The sequence below is a fragment of the Lontra canadensis genome, unplaced genomic scaffold, assembly GCF_010015895.1.
Source record: "Lontra canadensis isolate GAN:19392208 unplaced genomic scaffold, GSC_riverotter_1.0 scaffold59, whole genome shotgun sequence".
NCBI classification, from domain to species: domain Eukaryota; kingdom Metazoa; phylum Chordata; class Mammalia; order Carnivora; family Mustelidae; genus Lontra; species Lontra canadensis.
This window is the reverse complement of record NW_022631053.1, coordinates 9,513,909-9,540,352: the sequence shown is the minus strand read 5'-3', so window position 1 is coordinate 9,540,352 and position 26,444 is coordinate 9,513,909. Positions and strand designations below refer to the sequence as shown.

Here is a 26,444-nt window from a genome sequence, read left to right as displayed (position 1 = left end):
GGCCAAGTCCACTGTCACCACCCCTGCGTTCTCTGGATGGATTATGTCAATAAAAAGGCAGGCAAGTACTAACATGCATGTAAGTCTTCTTTACCCTAGCATATAAACTTGTTCTCCAAAAGGATCCCAGGGGGGAGAATACCTACCCCATAGATAGTTAACAAGAAAAACAAGGTATTTTAGGTTTTTCTTGGGCATTGACCTTTGGACTAACAATAGTTTCCAAAAACTTGTTCAATTCACAGAGGTTATAATTCTCCAACAACATTCTTTCCATCCCTCTACCCTGCCCCTACATACCTTGTTTTCCCAGTCTTTGCCCTCTTACTTGAAGGTTGATCATTTGTCTCTAGAACTCAGAGGATGAACATTCTTGACCTAAAACTCATTGAAGAAAGGCCTGAAAAGTCCAACAGTTCAAATCCATTGCTCTAAAAGTTTTTCTTTCTGTTCCTTTTATCACTGGGTGGTCCAGGGGGTCAGAGGCAGAGACTCTGTGATTGCTCCAAAATCCTTAGTCTTTACTGAAAGGTAAAATGGGAGAAAACCACACTGGGTACAGAGCAGCAAGGATCCAACTTCTTGTCTCTAAAACCCTGCTGCATTCTAGACACAATGAACTTGGCCCAGTGTCACTTTGTTTTGTTCTGTTCTTCAGGAAAACATCTATTTCAACTTTACCAACAGTGATGGTCATAATATTTACCAACTGGCGCAGCAGAGGTACTGACTAGTCAGAGTAAACATCAGCGTACAAACAACCAGAATACCCATATTGGTGGACACCAGATTTTAACATTCGTCTTTAAACATTAAAAGGGTATCTTAGGTCTCAGATTCCCTTATTCTACCAAAATTCAATTTATGTTACACTAAAAAAAATTTATTTGAGATTAGCATAATCATAGTTTCTTAGCAGTTACTGATTTTTTTCCTGTTCTCACTAACAACTCCTCATAAGAGTTCTGTATTATTGCCTCTACTTCTCACCCCCTATTTGCTTTTGAACAGACTCCAGTCGGGCTTTTGTCCACAATATCATCTTCCTCTGGAGCTCAGAGGTCCTGTCATGATCAACAACCCTCATACTGCCAAGTACTGTAGTTACTTTTCAGTCTTCCCACTTGATATTTTAGGTTCATTCAAAGGAATTAATTACTACTTCCTTCTTGAAACACTTTCCACCTGGCTTCTAGGATTCTAGGAGGCCACTTTCTCTTGTTTTTCTTGTCATGTATGCCATTCCTTTTCAGTTTTCTTTACTGGCCTCTCCTCTTCCAACTTCTGAATGGTGGAGTGCCTCAATGATAAGTCCCTGGCAAGTATCCTCTTCTCCTGGCTTCGTATACTCTCTTTCCAGGTGATTTTATTCAGTTCTGTGGCTTTAGGTCAGTGCACTGCTGAGTCCTACATCTATATCTCCAGTTTTTGCCTCTCCCATAAGCTCCCAACTACCTACACAATGCCTCCATTTGGATGTCTAATAGTAGCATGTCCTGAATAAATCTCTGGATTTCTTACCCACTTCCCTATCTTCTACAGGTGTATTGGTTCCTCGATCTTTCCTCACCCAGTGAATGCTACTAGTTCTCACAACTGGTAAATTCATGTTTAGTTGGTAATACCTTTAAAATACCTGTTGATCTGAATACTGGATCACCCTCATTTACCCACCATCAACTCACAGCTAAACTATTGCTCTGGTCTCCTAACTGGTCTTTATTCATCTGATAGCCAGCCCACCACATTCCACATCACTCAAATACCTACAAACCACCCTAAGCTTGCTGTTTCTTGAGCACACCCATCTCATTTCCTCCTTAGGGTCTCTGCATTTGCTGCTGGTTCTAGCTGATCAGCTTCTCCTTCAGAACTTTGCAGGGCTTCTTCTTTCATACCAATCAGTACTCCATACAAATGTCACCCTCAACAGAGAACAAACTGCGTCGCTTGATGGAGGGAGGCTAGTGGGAAATGGGCTAAATGGGTGATGCGTATTAAAGAGGGCACTTGTTGTGGTGAGCATTGGGTGTTGTATATAAGTGACGAGTCACTGAATTCTACTTCCGAGGCCAATATTGGATTATATGTTAACTAAAAAAATTAAAACAAAAACAAAAACCAAAAAACAAAAGTCTTCCTTGAAGAAGTTTCCTTTTGACTAACTAAACTAAAATCCACCCCCAACTCACCATTCTTCATCCCCCAACCCTGCTGGATTTCCTTCAGAGTACTGATTAACTATTTGACATCACATTATAATGTGACTTGCTGATTGACAGGTCTCCCAACTAGAATGTATGCTCTGTTAGACATTCCTGACAAAAAAAGAATAATCATAGAAATGAACCCATTGCAAGAAATCCTACAAGTAATTTACCTTAACTACCCACCTGATATTTAGATCAACTTCACACTCTCTATTTGTGAAGTGAAATTATATTCAATTATATTTACCCACTGATCTCCACTATTACTGGTTTTTTTTTTTTTTTGCACAGAGAAAAATGACCTCAATAATAAATAAAAATTTTACCAAGGACAGTAATATCTATTCCTTTGACAGCATCCAATTAATTTTTCTCTATAGCCCATAGAAAGAATTAGTCATTCAGACAACTGCATGTGACCACTGCTGGCAGCTTGCACAGAGTCAGAACAGATATCGGAGCAGTGACATTTTGTACCAAATGTGCAAATACAATAAAGCACAGAGTAAGCAAAGGGCTATGTGCTATTGAACTGCAGCCAGTATCTGAAAAATAACACGAAAGTGTGTTGTCTAAGAACTTCCTTCCACTAGATTTCCCTCTTCCCTTACAAGGAGAAAAGGAGTTATTAGGAGCTCTCCTTTAAGTAAAAAATACGCCAATCTATTATGTAGTTAATATTCATTGTTCTTAAGAAGTGCAAAGCCAGTCACATTGTTTGGTAACTGCTGTAAGATTTCATCCAAAAGGACTTATTACCGAGTTATAACAATGTGCTTCTTTAGACCTTGCGCTAACTTTGGTTATCAGCAACTTGTCATAGGCAGGGGTTTGGTTCTTTCCATCCCCCCACAGAGTAGTCTCTAAGAAGTCAAGTACTCTCTCTTGTGTACTGGTGAACTGTATTGCCCTAGTGAGGGATATTGATTTCCCATTATTCCTAGATACCACATGATGTATTTCTAGTAGCTGTAAACACTTACAAGACTGATTTTTATTTTGTCCTTCATCACATCAGTCTGCCAAAGCCGGACCTCTGTTAATGAGGCCCCATGCATTTCATCAGACACTCTTCCATCTTGGTGCTTAAAGGCTTTCAAAGGGTATAGATTTAATAAAGCTTCTTTTAGAAAACTAACTGCTGTTTTGCCAGAATCTCATAGTGGGGTCCTTTAAAAGTAACAAAAACTATACTTACTTTTCAAATCTACTCTGGGATTGACTTATTTGCCTTTTCTACCTGCATTAAACCACCATTTCTATCTCACTGATGTGTGTTGGCTTTAAAATTAGCCTGGAAAATTCTTAATGGCCTTTGGAAGTAAGGAAGATCATTGATGAAGAAAATACATTAAATAACATAACAAAATAGGCCCTTAGGATAAATTAAATTGTTTGGGCAGCACTTTGAGAGTTAATTGGTATCTTTGAATATACGAAAACACATGAAAGAGTCAAGTTCTTTAAACATTTTAAGTAAGGGTCTACGGTCTGACTTGGGATTTGTTCTAGCGATGAATGAGATCTGCCATCTCCATCTACTGCTTGTTGACAAAAGCTTACTTCAACCAGAAAGCCAAGATTTTTCCTTGACGATTTTAAATTTAAAAAAAATTTTAAATAGCATATAAATTTTTAAAATAGCCTCCTGAAAGAAAACTTCAAAATGTTACAGAATTCATTTGCCCTTGAGGGGAAAAATAGTAACTATTAAGAGAAAGTGAAGGAAAAACATATATAAGAAAAAGGTATTTGTCAAAGGGCATCTGAGTAACCTTCTGGTATTTCACTTTTGTTCATCACCCACTATGGGAAATGACACTCTACCCTGCTTTGTTTAATCACATGTTGGTTTATATTCTTTTTGTTCTTGGACTAGATTGGATGTGTCTCATGAGTTTCTTTAATTTACTAAATATAAATACGATAACTTAAAAGAGTATCTTGGATCATCCCAATAAGCGTTTTTGGTAACTCCCCAAACATTAACTCATCTCATAATATGTACATTTGACAGCTTTCTTTCTGTAATTATCCACTGTCTCCTGTCTTCTGGGATCTTTGGCAAATGGTTTAATCTTTGGGTTACCCTCCATATGACTGCAGTATACCTAGTTTATAGGGGAAAAAAAAAACAATTTTTTGTTCATAATAATAAGTCTCAGATTGATATGTAATATTATTCACAAAAACAGGTACTTGTTGTGTTGCCTCTGTTTACCTAAATCCATTCTGTGTTACCATTTACATGAAGCCAAAAAGGGACTCTTGTGCATGTTTAACTTTCAGAGAGTTACATTCATCAATCAACAAATTTTTGAGTTCTTACTAGATGCTAAGCACTATATCAGGTCTGGGGAATAGACCAGTGAACAAAGAAGGGAAAACTTCTGTAAGCTCCCTAGAGCTTATGTTCCAATGGGAGAGGCAGACATGGAAAAAATAAATAAGCAAAATTTACTATATGTCAGTGTTTTCAAGGATTTACTCAGCCACTCAACCAAGTGATACCACAGCAATTTTGCCAATTAGAAGAATGATAGAATTGATGAAAGAAATCAGGCAATTGAGATTCTTAATAAGAAACCATAATATCGCCCAGAGATGAGTACAATTCTTCAGGCCACCATGGCTCACTGTTACCTAAAATCCTATTGCTAGGACACTTGCTAACATAGAAAAGCTAAGGACATTTACAAGCTGGGGAAATTTTTGGTCAACTGATGTTCTGATATTCATGGGACTAAATCTGTTTTTGAAATAGGAGAAATAGAGATTAACAAACAGAAAACAGAGCATATCTGTAAAGTTTGCTTTTGAAAGCATTTTAAGCTAAATCATCCAATGTGTCTAAAGAGGAGATATATAACTTATTCCATTGAAAAATGTTGCTATTTTTTATTAACATTTAAAAATCTATAGTCAGTTCTATTCTAAATGGTTATCAATACTCTTCAGTAAAATCTAACCTAATCTATCTCTTAATTTCCTAAAAAAACAGGTGGCTAATATTTGCCCCCCCCAATATAACTTTTGTCCTGATACTGTGGCTTTAGTTTTGTGGGGTAGAGCAATCAGTGTTATTACATTTTTATCCTCTAACGCTTTTCTAAAGAGAAATGAGGTCTCTTCATTTGATTTGGAAAATTGAATGCTAGTTGGGGAATTCAAAACATTGTTGGTTTCAAGCTTGAGTTCCTCTGCATAGTACCAACTTCTTTTTCTTGGCCCCAAGGCATGCGTCTCAATGAGAAAACATGAGGGAATGGTGAATCCAGTATATTCCGAGACCATTTTGCCTATACACTGAATGCTGCCTTAAAATTCTGTCCAAATGTGGTCCATGAATGATAGGGCTGCATTTGGACAGAATCAGATTTGGACGCCTTAGTCCAAATTACATGTCCAAATGAGATTTTTATTGCTATAGGCAGAGTAAGCCATAGTATATAAGAAATAAGCTTAGATATATACCATGGCACTGCTCATTTATACTGATATGGGAAATATGCCCATCTGAATGTAAATTAACTATTTCTTATATGAAGCAATATACAAAGTTGGAAGTCTGTTCATCACCATGAACTGAGGAGAACTGGAGTAGCATGTATATGACCTGATATGCCGAAATAATTCTCACCTCACTGAACCACAAACATGACAGACTTCTATAGTGATTGTTAGATTTAATAACAGAAAGAAGGCCACTTTGAATTACTAAATGTTGATAACATTTCTTGAAGAACAAAATAAATGCACATTTCATAATAGGCACAGTATTAACTTATATCTACTGTGGTCTTAGTAGCTAAACACATCTTGCCTTGTCATTCTCTTAACATTTTGATCTTGTGTTCAAAATACATATTTTACATTTATGCAGCAGCAAAGAAAGCCATGATTCTCATGACATTTGTATCCAAGCTTTTCACTGGGACCTAGAACCAGCTTTCCATGTGATTCTGAAAACAGACCCATCTGCTTCCTCTGCTTCACTATCAGGATAAACTTGACCTTGGGATCATGAGGGGAAACCAGCCATGGTTGTTGGCCATTTCCCTCTTTCCTCTGTCTCCAGCCCCTGCTCACTACTGTCCAAGCATTATCTCATCTTCCCAAGGAGCCTGTGAAGTTACTGTATTTAACCCCAATTTTTAGATGAAGAGGATGACACCTAGGGAGATTCAGAACTCCATCCCCCTCCCCTTTTACCTCCTTTAAGTAAATACCTGGGCTATCATCAGCCTCAGATAGCCCTGTCCATGAAGACAAGCTTCACACTTCCTGCAAATGGAAGCAATTACTATTAGCATTCCAATCTAAGCCAAGTGTGGTCAGAGTTTACACTAACCCAATAATGAGTCTGGAGAAGTATGCAGAGTAGGAATTGAAGTACTAACACTGGAGTAACAGAGAGAGAAGGAGGGGGGGCAGGGAGTACAAGACTAAGGAAAACCAAAATATGATGATTATACAAAAATAATGTAGAACAGATAACTCTAAGAGAATGTAATGTCTTTTTTTTTAATTAATCCTCTTTCCAAAAACTTTTCTTACTAGACACCAGCTGCTTCTATCACACATTCCCCCAAACTCCCTATACTGATGAGCTCTTTACCAGAGAAAAAAAAGAAGAAAAAAAAAGTAACACCATTATCCAGATAAGGAGCAAGACTTTCTCTTCTCATTTGCCTGCACTCTATTTCCTTAATTCATCTTTCTTTCTCCAACTACAGGTGGGAAATCATTGAGGAACTATTTTTTCGTGAATCAAGTTTTGATCTCATTCTACAAGAAATCTCTAGAGATCACTTTCAAACTAAAACCAATTTCATACCCAGTAGAAAACTTTCATTTCATGGAATAAAAAGCTAAATGAGAATAGTCCAAGAACGTATTTCCAAAAAGAAGGTACACTAAGTATACTTGCCCAATTACTACCAAGAAGTATTCTCTTTCATAAACCAAGAAATAAAAAAGAGAATTGCTCTGTTGGTAATGCTTTGTGTTATCTAGGGCAAGTGAAAGACACTCTGTTTATCAGTCCTTTTATGTGTCAAGCATAATTTTTCATGGGAGATGTCAGTTATATTTTAACAAAAGACCAAATTCAGGGTGCCTGGGTGGCTCAGTGGGTTAAGCCTCTGCCTTCGGCTCAGGTCATGATCCCAGGGGCCTGGGATCGAGTTCCGCATCGGGCTCTCTGCTCAGCAGGGAGCCTGCTTCTCCTCATCTCTCTCTGTCTGTCTCTCTGCCTACTTATGATCTCCATCTGTCAAATAAATAAATAAAATCTTTAAAAAAAAAAAGACCAAATTCAATTCCAATTCTCTTACCAAGAGTATTTTAAGTAACATAAGAAGAACAAGGTATTGGTGAAAAATAAAGGAAAATACATTTTTTTAAAAGATTTTATTTATTTATTTGATAGAGATCACAAGTAGGCAGAGAGGCAGGCAGAGAGAGAGGAGGAAGCAGGCTCCCCGCGGAGCAGAGAGCCCGGTGTGAGGCTCGATCCCAGGACCCTGAGATCATGAGCTGAGCCGAAGGCAGAGGCTTTAACCCACTAAACCACCCAGGCGCCCCAAGGAAAATGCGTTTTTTAAAAATGCAATAATTCACAAGTATTACTGCCAATCTGTTTCCTACTAATATTTTAGATCAAAATGTTCTAAATTTTCCAGCTTATGTTTTGAGTTTTCTGAATTTTCCAAATTACGTGTCTATTTACTGCTGAGGTGTGAAAAGCAAGGAGAGGTGAGACCAACTAGTTATCTGCAATAGAAAAAGATGATGTGGTATCATTTCATTTTTCTTTTTGTGTCTTTAAGAATTTCTTATTAGCAGTTTGGAGTGATCCATAGATCATAAAATTAATAGACACTGAAAACTTACCTGGTTACCATCACTTTCACAGGTTCCTTTCCTCTGAAACCTATTCCCCCTTGGTCAGAATTTTCAGCAGATAGGGTAGTGGTGAGGTGCCAAGGTGGCTCAATGGATTATGTCTCTGACTCTTGATTTCCACTCAGGTCATGATCTCGGGGTCATGAGATCGAGTCCCGTGTTGAGCTTCTTGCTGGGCAAGGGGCCTGCTTGAGATTCTCTCCTTCTCCCTCTGCCCCCACCACCCCCCAACCTGCTTTCAATCTCTCTCAAAAAAAAAAAAAAAAAAAGTAAATAATAAATAAGGGGAGTGGAATGGACATGGACACTCCTATGCCGTTCAGGCACTTTATCATTGGCACATCTGTATCAGCTGAATATACAGAAGTCTTGGAGAAACTTACTTTTTAAATTGAAATAATGTATTGAAATCTGAAATTCATATTTCATCACTTTTTTAATAATATTTTTAAAAGAAGTTCACTAAATATAGGACTGATAATTTAGTGATTATTTAGTTATTAAAAGCAGAAATACATGTATTAATGCCTGTGGATCCACTTCAAATGTTTTTTCATATTTAGTCTTTTTTTTTTCTTCACATGCTAGCTGTGAACTTTGGTGCTGTACCCAAAAGTGAAGAGCAGATGAGACACCTAAAAATATCCTCATTTGCAACTGTTTCCCTTCCTTATGAGAAGGAGGGTCATCCCTCCTGATCTTGCCTTATAACAAGAAAATAACTAAGACAATTTGGGAATTAATTCATTGTTCATCTCTCATGCTAGCATGTCAGGCCCTCCATCATTTTGGTTCAAATTGATGCTAAATTGCAAGAGAACAGAACAGGAGTCTGGCATTTTTCCACTCCATGTAGTTACTAGCAGAGATGATTAATAAAAGTCCCTTGGATATGACTTGAGAAACTTGGTTAAGTGAATTAGATCCTCTTTACTTTGTCTTCTTACACAAAACATAGTATTATGGGGTTCATATTTTTTAAAGGTAGTGAGACAAAATATAACAAAATTACCACATATTATAAAATATGGATCACTTCCTTCTTATAAACATTGAAGATCAGTTCTCCAGGATGAAAGAGGTAAACGCGTATAGATGCAAATCAATTCTATATCGGTTTCTTACTACCACATTAAAGAGAAATCTGAGGATGTAAGTTATGACTTAATTTTGATTTTGAATGCACACAGCTACCTAATGTACATAAAATAACCATCACAGAATGAAACAGATACATCGAACAGCTTGCTGCATTTAAATGATTTTAAAATAAGTGCTTATAAAAAGTCAATTTTGGTATTTTGCTACTTAGGAACGAAACAAATCACAAATATGTTTTTATGTTGATTTTCTTTGACAGGACTGGGAATTCCCACATTTTATGGGAGATGTTGATGTAAATCTTCCTGGATTACACACTCCCCACATGCAGTTCAAGATTCCTTTCTTCCAAAAGATCTTCAAGGAAGAGTATCGTATTCACATAACAGGTATGCTGTAACTTTATTTTTTTTTAAAGATTTTATTTATTTGACAGACAGAGATCATAAGAAGGCAGAGAGGCAGGCAGAGAAAGAGAGAGAGAGAGAGGGAAGCAGGCTCCCTGCTGAGCAGAGAGCCCGATGCGGGGCTCGATCCCAGGACCCTGAGATTTAACCCACTGAGCCACCCAGGTGCCCCTATGCTGTAACTTTAAACACGATTTGACTGTCTCCTACTTAGAGTAATACTTGCTGTTATTAAAAAAAAAAAAAAAAAAAAACATTTTAGAGGCATGCGTACATGTAGTTTTATTTCTCACTTAATAGTGCAAGGTGGTCCTGGATTAGTTGGGGTTTCCAAACTATCGTTCTGGGACTTAGGCTACTAGGGGCTTTTCAACATCCAGCAGGCAAATGGGGATGTTGAGAAGGAGAAGAGGATGAAGAAGGCTTATCTTTTTCTTAATCGCCTTGACATGGGGAAAAGACATGTGCCCTCCAGTCGCATATCATTGGCAGTAATTCATCAGATAGCCCATCTTAGAGTCAAGAAGGAAATATGGTCCCCAGCTGGACAGCCACTTCGGTTGACATCTACTGTACTTGCATCTGCTGTTCTCGCAGGAGGCCATGGTTTCGGCATGGATGGTTAGCTACTCTGCCATGCTCCAGACACCTGTCTACCTTGGTTTTCTTCATTAGATTGCTTGCTTTCTCACAACATACAGCTTAGTATGTTTTTTCACCATTAACACCCTTTACCCTGTGTTCCTCAATTCCTGCTGAGATTGGAAGAGTGGTACCCTAGAGCACCAATCAGACCCTATGCCTTTAGGGGTTAGGCCACTTCTCATTTGATCAAAGCCTCCTTCTGTGGCAGAGCTCATGTTTCTCTCAGGTCTCTTGCAGATCCTCACACTGGTGAGGATCTTTCATTTGCAGAGATGCCCTCTTTTTGAAATGGCTCTGATACGATTTATCATAATATTCCTTCATGACATCTCAGTCATTCTCATCTGAAAAAGGTCTTCTTAAAGTTATGTTTTATACCCTTTTTTCCCCTAACCAGAAGCAGACAGCCAAACGATCACAGAAAGGATGGTGTTAGTTCCCAAGCTGTTCAAATGCACGAAGTGAATGTGTGCGTGTGTGTTTGTGTGTGTGTGTGTGTGTGTGTGTGTGTGTTTTAAGGACAATGGCTTAGGATCCCACACCTGCTATAATAAAAACTGCTGAAGAAATCTGTGCTTACCCTACCGTCTGTGCTGCTGAGTAAAAATAGCCCAAGCACAGAAAACGTGAACATCTGAGTCCTGCAAAAAACCTTTGCTTCCCAACTTGAAGGCTGGTTTTCGCTTTGAGCATGAAGCGACCTTCCTAAATTGGAGAATGAGCTCATGAATAGGGAAGATGCAGCAGGTTTCTTTTCCTATTCAAAATGAATGAGACCCATCTATTAAATTCACTGGGTAAATCAATCAATTTGAGTTCAGGTCACATAGTGTGGTTTCAGAGTCCCCACTTAATCTCTGAAGCATGCTACCCTCTCGGACTTCTCAAACAGCTCTCACACACATGGCATCATCATATCCCTTTGGGTGGGCTTTTGCCTGGACCATCTGTTCCTGCTATCAGCTCTTGTCCCAGGCCATCATGGCACTAATATTGTCTCTGAATGAATATGGGAACCCTCGTCAAAAATATACCACTGCAGTGCACAGTATCAGGTTAAAAGGGGGTTGAATATTCAGAGGAACGCATTGGTAAGAAAAAAAAAAAAAAACCCAAGCTATTAAAAATATTTAATTTGGGGCTGTTTGGCAGGGCTTAGTCATATATGCTATCATTTATGGACAGGGACAGGTTCAGGTTCTGTGGTGCCCAGAGCTTACCCAATTTGGAATGCTCTGAGAATATCAAAGCAAAATTATGACTAAAAATTATTTTAAGTGCCATGGAAGAAGAACATGCTTACAGGAGTCCTTGAAGTTTCAGTGTAATTCGCTTTGAGATAAAGCCGCCTATGCAGTTGAGCTAAAACCTTTATTCTTACAAGTGTTGTTTTCTAGAAACTTAAAAGGAAGAAGACTGGCTAGGTTCTTGTAATGGAGACTGCACATTAATAAAGTGTGTGAGAAGGTGGAAATATATTGTAGTTAAGGTTTTGATGCAGTGTTTGCCAAATGATGCTGATAATTATATCATTCAAGATACGTAACTATAGATTACACATTGTTGGGCCCGATTCCTAATAGCTCCAACTCAAGAAGTCTGGGCAGAGGCCAGGGAATGGGACTTTGGAAGAGCGCTCCCAGGTGATGGTTATTGGAAACTGCTCCTTGGTGCTGGAGAGCCACAGGAGAAGCCAATAGAGTACAGCTGGGCTATGGGGTGAAGAGTTCCACCATAAACAATTTAAACCCCATTTTGTGGTGGGATGATCGTGTGCCTCCCCAGATCCGTGTTAAAAAATTCTAGGAAAATGGTGGCAGGTTTGGAGGCTGAAGAAAGTCTGGACTGTTCCCCTCTCATTTTGTTCTGTTACTCTCTTTATTCTGTTAATCCCTGAATATGTGGCTGAGGACACCCTCAAGTGGCAGCTAGTCTCCTGTGAATGGCCTCTTTATCTGACTTTGTAAGATAATTGTTTTCTGAGGAAACCTAGATAAAATTTCCAAAAACATGGTACATGTTGCACTGTAATATGCTCAGTTGTCAGTAGCCTGCAAATTTCCAAGTCACCTACAAACTCTGAACAAGCTAACTTGATCAGCTCCTCCAAGTTCTGCTGCTTTTTGTAGGGAAACAAAATGCTTTTCTTGATGAGTAAATATAGTATTATCACTGGGTTATTAAGCATGAAACTCTTTCTAGTCATCAGTGGTTCTCAAATTTCAGTGTGTAGGAGAATCACCTGGAGAGTTTGTTAAAAAGATCCATTAGCCTCATCTCCAGAGCTGGATGCCTGAGATAGGAGGTGCAGCCTGGAGGCTGGGATCCAGCCTTCTCTTAAGCATTGCCAGTTGATACCTCTGCATGCTGCCAGAGGACCTCTCTTTGAGAAACACTGCTGATGAGAAATACTTTCTACAGTCAAAATTCCTCTCATCCCAGCTTTTATGTTCATATGCAACTCAAAAATCAGAAGCCACAGAACAGAATGAAAATTCAAATAGAAATGGGGTGTTAGTGAGAAGGGCACAAGATAGAGTCCTGCTAGGAGATGGAAAGTCAGAGCTGGGGCCAAGAAAAGAGGTTCCAAAGCAGAGTATGTCGGGAAGGATCTGGGTGACCACAGAGGAAGAGGTAAACTTTCACTACTTTTACCTGAAGCTTTTGCTCTCAGAGTCCTTCCAGAGTTTGTTTTCCTATTTAATTCAAACATATTAGGTAGCCTAAGAGGGGGCTCTTTTATTATTTATCCACTATTCTGAATTCTCTACTGTTATCTACTGAGTCAAGAAGAAGGCTAATAAAGGAAAAAAAAAATCTCTCTTCCAATGAAGAGCTCTGGGTGTAGAGGGTTATCTGACACTGATGAGTTCCCCTTGACATTTTAAAAATATTTAGGATTTGCGTATTCTCTAATCTTGATTCCATACTAGTTTTATTTATGCATTTCAGAAATGACTTGAATTGTTGCATCTGTTTAGCTCATCTGGATCCCCCTTGACAGATGGTTTGCTGCAGTGTGTATGAGCTTTCATTTTATAAGCTGGGCTGCAGCTTATAAAAATAAATCATCTCTATCCAAGGGTGTGTTAAAATATTTTTTTCTGGGAATTTTGACTTCAGTAACAAAGGGGATAAATTGTTAATGATTAGGTCACATCAGTGCTTTTAGCCCAAGCTCATTGTTCTTCTCTTAAACATAAATGCTAAATGTAACCATGTAATTATCTCCTCTGGCCTCTCCTTTTTTACCTATGAGGTGAGTGCAAAGATGGATTCAAAATGTGATGTACTAAGTCTCTGGAGGCGAGAGAGGAATGGCCTCTCAATTCACTCTCGGAAGCTCCTCTGAGTCCTATTAATGCCAATCCCGGTGGAAGCCCTGCCATCTGTCATCCCAGCCAGACAAAGGAAGTGTCCCATTGGTGGCCATCATCTGAGTAAATTAGGAGGGGGTTGGGGGAAAGGCCAGAAGGAAGGCCTGTGCATCTGTGAGGAGAGAACTCACACTGTTGGCACGATGATGCCCACGGGAACCCTTTCGGCAAAAATGGAAAATGTAGAAGTAAACAAACCTCCATTGCGTCTGTGTTCTATTTCAGTTTCCTGAGTGGTGTGAGGGCACAGGTGCTTTACAATGGCAAGAGTGTGGAAAATAATGAACCCTCCGTTTTATTTCCATAGGTGTATGATTGCTGGCAAATGAGTTCCCAGAGATTGTTTTTTAAAGAGCTCTCCTGTGCCATTTGGATCGTGGGAAGTGCTGGGGAGGGCAGACCAGTGGTTCATCCAGAATATTCTGTCCGACAAAATTAACAAGGGGCTTGTTAAACAGGGAAATATGATGTATCCTGCTCACTGTGACAGTCTCCAAAGATCATGAATTTATCCAAAGTACACAAAGACCTTTTGCTTTTCTCTCAGTTGTGAATTTTTCTAAACCTTTCCTGAAGCAATTTCTATTTTCCACACATTTATACAGCTCTAAGAGTTAACTATGTTTATTTCTACATAAAGCAGCAATTCCCCATATTTGATTTGTCCAGAACTCATCTTCTTCAAGGCCATGGATGCTTTGTCTGAAGGCTGTCAGCCCTTTCTGTCCCTGAGCTGGTTTGTCATATACAAACTGAGGTGTCCTGTCTTCATTTGTGCATATATGAGTATTTTTGTTATAAAACTCACACTCTTCAGGAATAGTCTTTACAGCTAGAAGAGAGACTTGAAATATATAATGAATTACAATCTTTAAGATATGAATATTTTCTTTTCCCAATTTTCCAAATTATATCTGATTTTAGCAGTATCCTAAAATTCACTAGGTCATTGTGACACATATATTTGATTTGGAAGACTATAACTTCCTGTTATTTGTCTGGACACATTATCTCAGCATTTGCCTATTGGTTAATGGACATTTTCTGCATTAATACGTGTCTAAGCTAGGATCTGGGGAATACAGAAATAAACAAGATACAATTCCTAATCTCAAGAAAGTCAGAGTCCAATAGTCACCTAATTCAGTATAATCCCATGGCTTTCCCCTCTCCTTGTATCATCGCAAGTTTCTACCCCTACTCATCATGTTGGATTATGTCCCACTTAGGAAATGACAATGACAAGAGAGGCACTTAGAGGAGCTATATTCATTTGCTTTTAAGTCTTAAGATGAAGCTTTACTAATTCAAATAGCTCCTATTAATTCATAAATTTTTTAGTAAGTATCTTCAATTTACTAAACGTTCTCCTTATGACCCAAGCACTAATGTGGTTTCCAGATATCCCTAAATTACCTAGGGGTTACTTGAAGAGATGCTAACTTGGTGAGCCCTGTTTTCACTGCTCATGTCTGGAATGAAAAGACATTGAATATGGCCAAAAAGCCTGTTACAGCAAACTGTTATTTCTTTAATTATCTAACATTTACCTTTTTCAAGGCCAGGTTTGCTTCCTGTCCCATAATGGATATTAAAAGGCTTTGTGGAGCATGACTATTTCATGTATCTGCAACAGAGGCCAGAGTCTGGCCAAGCGGTGGCACTAATTCGGTAGGAAGGTGCCCACAGCACAATTCAATCTCAATGCTAACTGGCAACCCTACTGGGTTAAAAAAAATTATAATTGCAAATCTGAATAATGGGAGGCTTCTTATATAATGGAACTATCAGTACTTTATACTCTTTTATCCTTAGTTGAAAAAATTATATTTTCCCCCAAATTGTTGTCATTTCCTATGCTAAGTGATGGTGATATTTAAAGAAGAATCCTTTTTTTTTTTTTTAAGATTTTATTTATTTATTAGTTAGAGAGAGAGAGAGAGAAGTGAGCACAGGCAGACAGAGTGGTAGGCAGAGGCAGAGGGAGAAGCAGGCTCCCCGCTGAGCAAGGAGCCCGATGTGGGACTCGATCCCAGGACGCTGGAATCATGACCTGAGCCAAAGGCAGCCGCTTAACCAACTGAGCCACCCAGGCGTCCCTAAAGAAGAATCCTTTTAAAACCAACTAGCCCAGGATCTGTAATCTCCCACAATGTAAAAACATAAAATTACCATTATAATATCATTTTTGACAATCAATAGGATTCATTAAAGGCACAAAATACAAGAGAGAGGTAATCCCACCAACACCATGCAGTGATTTCTCATTAAAGGAGACAGTGAGCTATTTCAACAAGGAGATTAATAGAAATAATGTATGGATTCTTACCCTCCCTTCTTGCTGATTTACATTATGCTATGTAGTTGAAACAACAGGAGGAAATGCAAAATCTCTCCTGTGATTAATGCTGAAATACTAAACCTCTTGTTATGGTTGATTGTACATTCACAACAACACACTTGGGAAATGGCAAGAGCATTTCTGTTCTTCTTTTTGTGTCTGATATCCGTTCCATGTGGGTTGTTTCAGGGACTCAAAATTATTTTTTATGGAAAACAGTGTTTCTCAGAATATACAATTCTTAAAGGAAAGCTTTCTCTGCATGAAAATTATGTATTCTATCTTTTTTGCCCTAATGGTGAGATTTCTGGGCCCACCATAAAACGTTAAGCTTTAGGTGATGTTTATCTCACTGGATTCACCAAAGAGATTTTTAGGGCTGGGGAGAAACCTGAAAGATCAATAGCTCAAACCCCTCACTTGATAAACGAGAACAGTGACACTGAGTTGTCTCCCATGATTTCGCTTTCCGGTTTGCCACATCTCATAGGGCAAAAGTAATTTTTTAAAGAGGAGAAAGCATTACAAAATTAACAGAACACTGTGTGGGAAAATAGAAGGAAGGATATTAGCTAAAGATGAACATCATTCCGCTGTGCAAATGCATAAACGGGCCAGTAGTTTATGTCATGTGGGCTAGAAACAATCAAAAAGTAAGAAGAGCCATTTCTTCCGCATTTTACCAGCTTCAGGTTTCAGCTGACTAGCTTTGACCGGGGGCGGGGGGGTGGGGGGGGTATAGACAGTGCTACATCCACAGAAGAAAAGAAATAGGATGTCAGTAGGGAACCTGCCTCACTCTGTTCTCTCCCCTCTGCACTTTCCACCCCGACATGGCGTTGTCTGTGGAGAGGACACTATTGGAGACACTATTACCTGTCCTTTAGCTTCAAAATCTATGTATATAATAAATGACCTATTCTCAGGACCATTCTCCTGCAAGTTGTAGACAAATTACCAATTGCTAAGAATTTTTTTTTTTTTCTAAGATTTTATCTATTTATTTGACAGAGAGAGATCACAAGCAGGCAGAGAGGCAGGCAGAGAGAGAGGGGGAAGCAGGCACCCCACCGAGGGGAGAGCCCGATGCGGGGCTCAATCCCAGGACCCTGAGGCCACGACCCGAGCTGAAAGCAGAGGCTCAACCCACTGAGCCACCCAAGCACTCCTGCTAAGAATTTTCAATGTGTTAAATGTCCTGATTCACAAAGCATGTTTACATGTAACTACACGCTGTGTCCTCTTAGATAACTGGTTCAGTTATATCTATCCAGCGATGTCAGTGCTCAGTGATTCCTGCTATTTTATCCAAAGTGAGACATTTGATCACTTTTAGGATATATCTTTGTTAAACGTAGGGTGACTAACACAACAATTAAAAAAAAAAAACAAACCCTTACATGTTCTTCTCTCCCTCTATCACCAAGATCCTATATTAACTGAAGACACAGAAGAAATAAATTATAGAAATAATACTTTTTTGGCAAACTTAATATATTTTAGAGAACTTATTCGAATATAACTTCTCATTTTATCCTCACAATCATCCTTTGAGGTAGTTATGTTGATATTATTCTCTATTTCACTGCATAAAAAATTGAATTCACATAGCTAATAGGGGTATAAGGATTTGGGGGAAGAGGACAGAATCACAGAACGGGAAGTCATCTGGTTCAGTTTCCTCAATTTGAAAATAAAACTATTGAGGTCTGGAGAGGTTGAACAGGTAACTCAAGGTTGTATTATTTAACTTGAGTGTCAGGATGAGATTCATCTGCTGATTTCTAGTCTGCAGTTTTTTGTGACTGTGATTCTCCCTCTCCCAGATCGGTAAAGATGTGTCAGAGAAGGGAGAAGATACCCAATAACTGACGTCCAGCAACACTTTTTAAATTTGTTCTTCTTCCATCTCATCTAAATATCCAGACTCCAGGTCATGTGAGAATAACAAAGTGACTCTTTAGTGTTAACATATAGTGGTCAAACTCACTCAGCACCATTCAACTTGTGGGAGGAAAATAATATATAAAGTTTGAGGAAGAGGTCCTCCTATCCTCAGGGTTTCTTTTTAATTTATTCAGTGTACATTCACTGCAGTTTTTATACTCTGATTTTCTTTTTCTCCTTGTCTGTTAACATTCTCTAAGCATCTGTTCCCACCAGAACAGCACCTTACGCCAAGCTCACTGAGCATTCCTTTCTTCTCCCTGATTCTGTGCTGCTGCTTATCACGGTTTCTGATACCATGTTACCCTAGATACAGGGACCACTTTATGAGGGACTGCCCTATTCGTGAGTTAATAAAAGTGACGTAGAGAGTACGGGTTTCTCCGAGGGACCTTTGTGAGTCAGGAAGGCGATGGTCGGTCCTACATGTTCAAGGACAGTCCGGCTTCACAGCACATGCAGTTCATGGCAAGGTGATCCGTATAAATCTCCTGCGACAGGGAAGCACCTGAATGAAGCCGCTCTCTCAGGTTGCTTTCCATCATGGAAGCTACCAACTCTTACCTCCTTAATACTGGATGAGCATCTCGGAACTTTTTCAATTCACTTGTCTCTCGTTCCTCTCCAGCTTTCTCTTCCTACAATATTCTCCATTATTTTCTCTCTCTCCTTACACCCCTTTCATATCACCTCATCTTTTCCCACATGCTGTTTTATCTGCAGCATAATAAAAATGCAAACTGAAAGAAATGCACCATTTTCCAGACTGTTCTCTATCCTTCTTTTCTTTCAGGGACCACATGAATTGCTACTCCCTCCAAAATCCTTTCTGCAGATACTTCGACAGCCCTCAGTTTTTATTCCGTTTCCCCAACATCTTTGGTGTTTATGGTTTATATCACTCACCTGGCACCTCTCCAATGTGGCCTCTTTTTATTATTTATCTGTTGATGCCGCTGTTCTGTTTCCCCAGCAAGACCGTGAGTTCTTCCCTGGAAGGCAGAAAGGTCTGTGCTCAGCAGCTACTAAGGCATCCCACAACAGAGACTAGTACGAGCACAATAAATGGTCGATAATGATGTTCTCCTTTACGTTTGACTGAATTTCTCTGGCTTGAGCATTCTTTACTTCTTTTATGGTTGATGCTTAGTAAGAATCTGTTTTAGTTTTGGATATGACTCCAGGAGAGCAGGAGTGGTTAGAACTTAACAGTGCCAGATGTTATAGTTTATCATATATGGAAACAACATTCCCAGTGTTTCAACTTACTTTCTAGAGGGATATGTGAAATAAATCATTCCAGCAAGAGTTTCCACTACAAAGACTGTTACAATTGTAGGGTTGACAATTTCAGGACAGGCAGAGTTATAATTTCCAGTCAGTGAGTTTACATAAATTCTCCGGATGGAGAAGAATTGTACCTTCCCAAGCAAATGCATTATCATGGCTTAGGCAAGGCTTTGATGTTAATAATAGTAACAATTACTGGGTTTCTTTTATGTACCAGGCACTCTGTTTAGCATCTAATGATCTTATGAAATACTAACACTAGTAGCTTTAATAAGTATAATATTTTCTGCATATAAATAAACTGAGGTTTAGGAAATTTAAACAACTAGCCCAAGATCACAAAGCTAGTAAATTTTGGAGCCAGGATTAAAACTCTTCAGTTTTGTATATAGTAGCAATGTAAATATGTAAAAATGATGATAAAACACTTTCCTAAACTCTTCACAAAGTTATATTTTTATATAGCTATACATTGTTAGAATACATATTGCAAAATTCATTTTTACCATTCTTGGTTTAATAAGTTTGCCCAAGATTCTCTCTCTCTCATTTGATACTTTATCTTCAAATACAAAATAAAATAATTTTGATGTTTTATATATACATATATGTATGTATATACATATATGTATGTATATATATAATATTTATAACTAAGTTTTTAGAACCCATTATATGTATCACCTAATTTGCTATAGCAAACCTGTGAGGTGAGTACTACTATGTTATGATACACTTGATACTGTAAAGTTTGCAATAAATTGTGTTTATAATAAAAATTATGATGGAATCTAGTATCCCTTGAAAGTTTCCCCATAGTCTTTTCATTTGCAGATGTAAATTTATTTTTAAATTCATTACCATTAGATAATATGTCTCTAAACAATGTCTTACTTGTATGAAAATTTTAAATACTACAAAGAAATTGTAGTAGTTTAACAACCTCTCCAAATCCTGTCTTCTAAAGCAGTTTGTCAGCTTTGGTTGTATTTATATGTCTGATAAATGGATTCTGTTCAATGAGAATTTAATGCAATTATTTTAAAGTCTTGAATGCTCAAGAATTATTGATCTGAATCACATCAACTAATGGTTTAATCAACAGGTCACCTACAAACAGCAATGTGAATTCAATTGATATACTTGCAGTGTTTGCACTGTAAAATGATTTATTTCTTGCCTACACATAATTATAAAACTGTAAGAGATGTTCAATCATATGTTAGACTTTTCTATGAATGTCATTAGAACTTTGTAAACATTAACTGAAATGTTCTAGAGAATAACCTATATGGAATCAAATTTGAGTACAGCTGTGGTGCCTATCAAACAAGGAGGTTTAATCTGGTTAGTGTAAGTAGCAAAAATTGACTCTGGGACCCACAGTCACATTTTCATGTGTCTAGAATACAATCAGGAAATATCTTTTGCCAATTCACTTAATGGCAGCATAGCCATCTTGAAAAACTGCTAACAGGGCTAAAACGTTAACAATTTATACTTATACGCCATTGTCTCCATTTTATTGGAGAAAGCCCTATTGTACTTTTATAGGTCTTTGACTAATATGAAGTATTTCTTTTTTTTTTTTAATGCAGGTAAATGGTTTAACTATGGAATTATCTTTCTTGTCTTGATTTTGGATCTTAATATGTGGAAGAACCAGATATTTTATAAGCCTCACGAATATGGACAGTACATTGGCCCAGGGCAGAAGATATATACAGTGAAAGACTCAGAAAGTTTAAAGGATTTGAACAGAACCAAACTTTCGTGGGAATGGAGGTCCAATCACACTAACCCTCAGACTAATAAAACATATGTTGAGGGAGATATGTTCTTACACAGCAGGTTCATAGGGGCTAGCCTTGATGTCAAGTGTCTAGCTTTTGTTCCAAGTTTGATAGCTTTTGTGTGGTTTGGATTCTTCATTTGGTTCTTTGGACGGTTTCTGAAAAATGAGCAAGGCATGGAGAATCAAGACAAGACTTACACTCGCATGAAAAGAAAATCACCATCAGAACATAGCAAGGACATGGGATTCACTCGAGAAAACACACAGGCCTCAGTGGAAGACCCACTGAATGACCCTCCCTTGGTCTGCATCAGGTCCGACTTCAACGAGATTGTGTACAAGTCTTCCCAGCTCACGTCAGAAAACTTAAGCTCGCACTTGAATGAATCTACTAGTGCGACAGAAGCTGATCCAGACCCAACGACTTCGAAAAGTACACCTACGAACTAGATTCACGTACTTGGAAATAGCACAAAAAGCAACCTTGAGTGTAACTTTAAAAAAGTTAGTCTTTCCTTTTGTAAATGTAAAGTTTACGTAGTGTTAGGTGAAGAAACACAAACAATGCCACAACGGTGCTCAACATGCTTTTTCTAGGACTCATTGTTTTCTATTTGTATTATAATACACGTGCCTACTTATATCTAACAGTCCTCTAGAGATTGCTTTTCACAACTGCACAAGCTATTTACTGACTTTACAGCATAGTAGAAGATTAGCTGATTACCCGTGTGTCTGATGTTCAACCATAGTGGTGCCTTGAGACATTAAACTGTTTTTAACTGTACCAGAACCGAAGTGTGGAACAGTCCTCGAACCTACTTCACATGGGGTTTTTTGTATACAATTATTTTGATCTACACTTGATGTCTTAGCAGGAAACAGATATAGCCAAGATGTGGCTTAGGAAGTATCTCGTTTCCTATTCAACAGTGGAGTTTGTGACTTTGACAGTGGGATTGCACAGAGGCCTGGTGATTACCTTTGAATTTGTTTTGGCTATCTGCCAAATACAAATACTGATTCAAAATTCAGTACTAGGAGAACGATAATCCAGCATGGGTCACTACTTGTGAAATGTGGCTTTCTCCAACCAGTAATTGCAATTAGATGATAATACCTAATTATGTTTTCCTAATTAAAGATAAATTGCTACTTGATTAAAAATCCTGCCCTTCACCTATGAGAACAAAGGTTAAGAGGCACAGTTGGGTGAACTCTCAAATTTATTGGCATTTACACAAAGCACTAGAAAACCAAGGAACTGAAGTTTTAATCATGTGAGGGTTGTACAGCCTACTATCTACAATATTTGTACATCTTTCTGTAAATATGGCTCTGGACAATGAAAATTGAAAAACATATGCCAACCCTGAATAAGGGAACTCCTCTAAAAATCATGCAGCAGTACCTTGTGAGGTAGAAAAAGATGTGCATGAAACAATCTATTCAGTAGCTTGTTTGGTGTGTGCATTTTTTTGTTGTTTTTTTTAAGAATTAAACATCATACATTAATAAATACAAATTATATATCAGTAATTATGTGATGTAGTTTTTTGTTTGTGATAAAGGGATTCACTTGTATCTTAGTTTAACTGGCTCACTTAATTTTTTTTAACTTGATGCCAAATGAGTTAAAAAATGGAATACACCCAATGTGCTTTTAATTTTGTTCCATAAATTGTGATTACATGAGTGGTTAAGGGGAGATCATTTTAAGGCAAAGTTATTTTTCTGTCATATACTGACATAGCTGTATTTTGTCTCTATGATTTTTAAAATATCTGTTTTGATCTGCTTTTAAGCTTGCAGCATGCTGAATTTAGCATGCATAACAGAAATATGCATTTATCTGTCATTTGAGAGCCAGCTTTAATAAACATCTTCCTACAACTGTTTACTAAGCAATTGGAACCATGCCCCGGCTGTTTCTTTTACCTTTAATAGCCATGCCTGGTGCTGCTTAGAATCATAAATATCTCTGACACTAAAGATGCAGAGCTCAAGCTCAGCATGGTAACCTATTGACCACACTGTCCAAAGAAACTTACCATGTTATTGCTTATATATGGTAACATCGGCCACTACCAAATTTGCACAGTATAAAACATTCAACTATTTTTTAAAATTTTATTTATTTATTTGACAGAGAGAAAGAAAGATCACAAGTAGGCAGAGAGGCAGGCAGAGGGACAGGGGGAAGCAGGCTCCCTGCTGAGCAGAGATTCCTGATGTGGGGCTCAATCCCAGGACCCTGAGACCATGACCTGAGCCGAAGGCAGAGGCTTAACCCACTGAGCCACCCAGGTGCCCCAAAACATTCAACTTTTGACTCTAGGACAAGTAAATAATACCACCTAGGACTCTCTATGTATTTTATTCTTAAAGTCGTTGTCTCGTGGAATGTAGAAGGAAGTTGATTTAGAAAGCAGGTGTCCATAATCAATATGCAGTCCTTATAAAAATATTAAGAATTTTTAGGTGGGTATTAAGGAAAAATTGGTTCAATGATGTAATCTAATTAGCAGAGGATGGGGAAAAAAAACAAACCCTAGAGCATTATGCTTATGTGTTTCTAGGGATTGACTAGAAAAGCTGGCTATCAGCTGATAACGAAAATATATCATTAAAGTTTCCCTAAGTTTTAGTAAAAAATAGAATAATTTCCAGTAAAGGCATTTTTTTCCAGCAATGGAATTTTAATGGCATTTAATTGCCTTTAATCGAGATCCAAATCTTTGAAGGCTTCCAATAGTTATGTATACCAATCTTGACATATTTATCTACCCACAGGTGTCCTTCCTTCTTTTGCTACCTCTTTTGGATAGCACATCACATCAGCACTTATACCAGCTATGGATAAGCAAATGAAATGAAAGTCAAAATCACATGTACTTACGTTTAGTCTTGAATCCTGAGTCATATACCAACAGACTATGATGCTACAGAGCTTTTTGAATACTAGACCTTTTGGACTATCAAGGGCATTACCAAAAAAAAGTGTAGTAACACAGGAAATGAAGAGTTAACAAAAGGATTAAAAAATCACTAACCACAGATTCTAAAGAAAGCATAACAAATGTGATGCCTTAATTGCAGTGATGCTTAAGGACTATAAACAATTACATTTCTACTGTTCAATAATTACAGTATTTTCTTTCAAGCAGTATAGAATTCACACTAATTTGACACAGTTTTAGCATCCTACATTATAGAGTACTTCATTAGTAGTTTAAATGGAAAATTAAATAAACACTATGAATTTATGCCTGATAATATATGCCTAGACATAAATCTCATCACCACATGCCTGTTTATATTATATAACCATACTTAGTTATCTCATACTCTCCCCATGCTGGCCACTTACATGCTTGCTTATCTTTTAGCACAGCTAAGATCACCAGTGAATCCTATTAGAAATGTTAAGAATTATTCCTTTTGCCCAAAGAGTCAGCCAGGCACAAAATCTCCTTACTTTTATAGCATCAGATTTCACAATAAATAATTCCCACAAGCACTACTCGTTGACAGGACAACGTCGAAGAAGTTGTGCAACACAGACGCTCAGAGTTGAGGATGGGGAGTCAATACCACTGTCCTATCTCACAACTGGGTCCCCTAAGCAATTTTGGTACATTATTTGCCTACCCTGTGGATCACCAACACAGCCCAATATGAAACGTGGGAAAGGTAATGCTAATAAATCACCCTTAGCTGTCTGTCCCTCTCAGCACCCCATTGCTTATCACTGTCTTCACTCTGAACTGATCCCTATTTTAAATTAAAACTCTTGGCTTTGCAGCCACAATCTGGGTATTGTGCTTTTATTGGTTTCTTCCCGCTCACACTGTGATGGCTCACTACTCTATCCAGCCTGATTTCTTCCAGCTTTGCCCCTCATAATTCAACTCTAGCCTATATTAGCTAGCCCTGCCATTAAATGGGGAGAGCAGATCAATCCGTTTTGCAACAGGCAAACTGGCACTTTTTTCATTTATCCAAATTTTTATTTTTAAACATATTTATGTGCATAGGGTTATGATTAATGGGAACTGATACAGATAAGAGAATCAAGGCCATAAACATTTGGCTTACTACCACTAAGACAGGACTAGAACTGAATTATAATCGGAACTAGAGAAGTTTAGATGTGGTATTTATAGCTCACAAGTCACTCTTGTTGAAGCTAACTGGAAAAAGAGGTGTATATTTATAATGGAAAGAGAAGGTTAGGCAGATGGTAGAACATGAATGCAAGTCGCTGCCATGAAGTCTTGGAAATGGAAAATGGCAGTTTGAGTGTGAATGGGGTTTAAAACCATGGGCAGGGGAAGGAGGCCTATGGAACTTTAGCATAAAGTTATCGTGAGTCCAAAACTCCTACCTAATAGGAGTCCTAACAGGACTCAAGAACAGATGTTCAACATATCTGAGGGGATTACACAAAAAGGTTGGCTGGTTGATTGGTTTCTTAAACATTCTAGCACTCACATTGCTCTGTGTCTGCCCCAAGGAGAATGGTGAGACCTAGGAGAAGGGACATGGGGCCTATGAAACAAAGAACAGAGGTAGGTATGGGTGGGGTGGGCAACATGAGAAGACAAGACAAAAACCAACATGTAACATTCATAAAGACTGGAACATCCTTGAGGGAAGAACAAAGGTGGGGGCAAAGTCTGTAAACATTTTATCAGCATATAAAAGTTGACATCTTGTAAACAAAAATGTCTTCCAGATGCTTTATGACAGACATTCTGAACAATTTCAGTGAGAAACAAAATTAGTGTTATTCCTAATTTAATATGTGTAAGATACCATAGGTATTATTTTTTAATAGTTTTTTTATTAGGTTAGTCACCATACAGTACATCATTAGTTTTTGATGTAGTGTTCCATGATTCATTGTTTGTGTCTAACACCCAGTGCTCCATGTAATACATGCCCTCCTTAATACTCATCACCGGGCTAACACATTCCAGCACCTTCAACCCCTCTAAAACTCTCAGTTTGATTCCTGGAATCCATAGTATCTCATGGTTCCTCTCCCCCTCTGATTTCCCCCCTTCCATTTTCCCCTTCCTTCTCCTAATGTCCTCCATGTTTCCTTATGTTCAACAAATAAGTGAAACCATATCATAATTCTCTTTCTCTGACTTATTTCTCTTAGGATAATCTTCTCCAGTTCTATCCATGTTGATGCAAATGGTGGGTACTCAACCTTTCTGATGGCTGAGTAATATTCCATTGTATATATGGACCACATCATCTTTATCCATTCACCTGTTGAAGAGCATCACAGTTCCTTCCACAGGTAGGATATTGTGGACATTGCTACTGTGAACACTGGGTGCATATGGCCCTTCTTTTTACTACATCTCTATCTTTGGGGTGAATACCAGTAGTGCAATTGCTGGGTCATAG

General features: G+C 38.1%; 1 protein-coding gene across 2 annotated transcripts in view; it reads left to right on the top strand.

Moving 5' to 3' along the window:
* Positions 1 to 22,500, top strand: part of TMEM117 (transmembrane protein 117) — a 469,463-nt gene extending 446,963 nt beyond the window's left edge. For both annotated transcript variants that reach the window (XM_032876977.1, XM_032876978.1), the window contains 2 exons: positions 9,478 to 9,607; positions 20,824 to 22,500. In XM_032876977.1, the coding sequence (XP_032732868.1) occupies positions 9,478 to 9,607; positions 20,824 to 21,470 (777 nt within the window). In that variant the 3' untranslated portion in view covers positions 21,471 to 22,500. The remainder of the gene's footprint in view (positions 1 to 9,477; positions 9,608 to 20,823) is intronic.
* Positions 22,501 to 26,444: the final 3,944 nt, after the last annotated feature.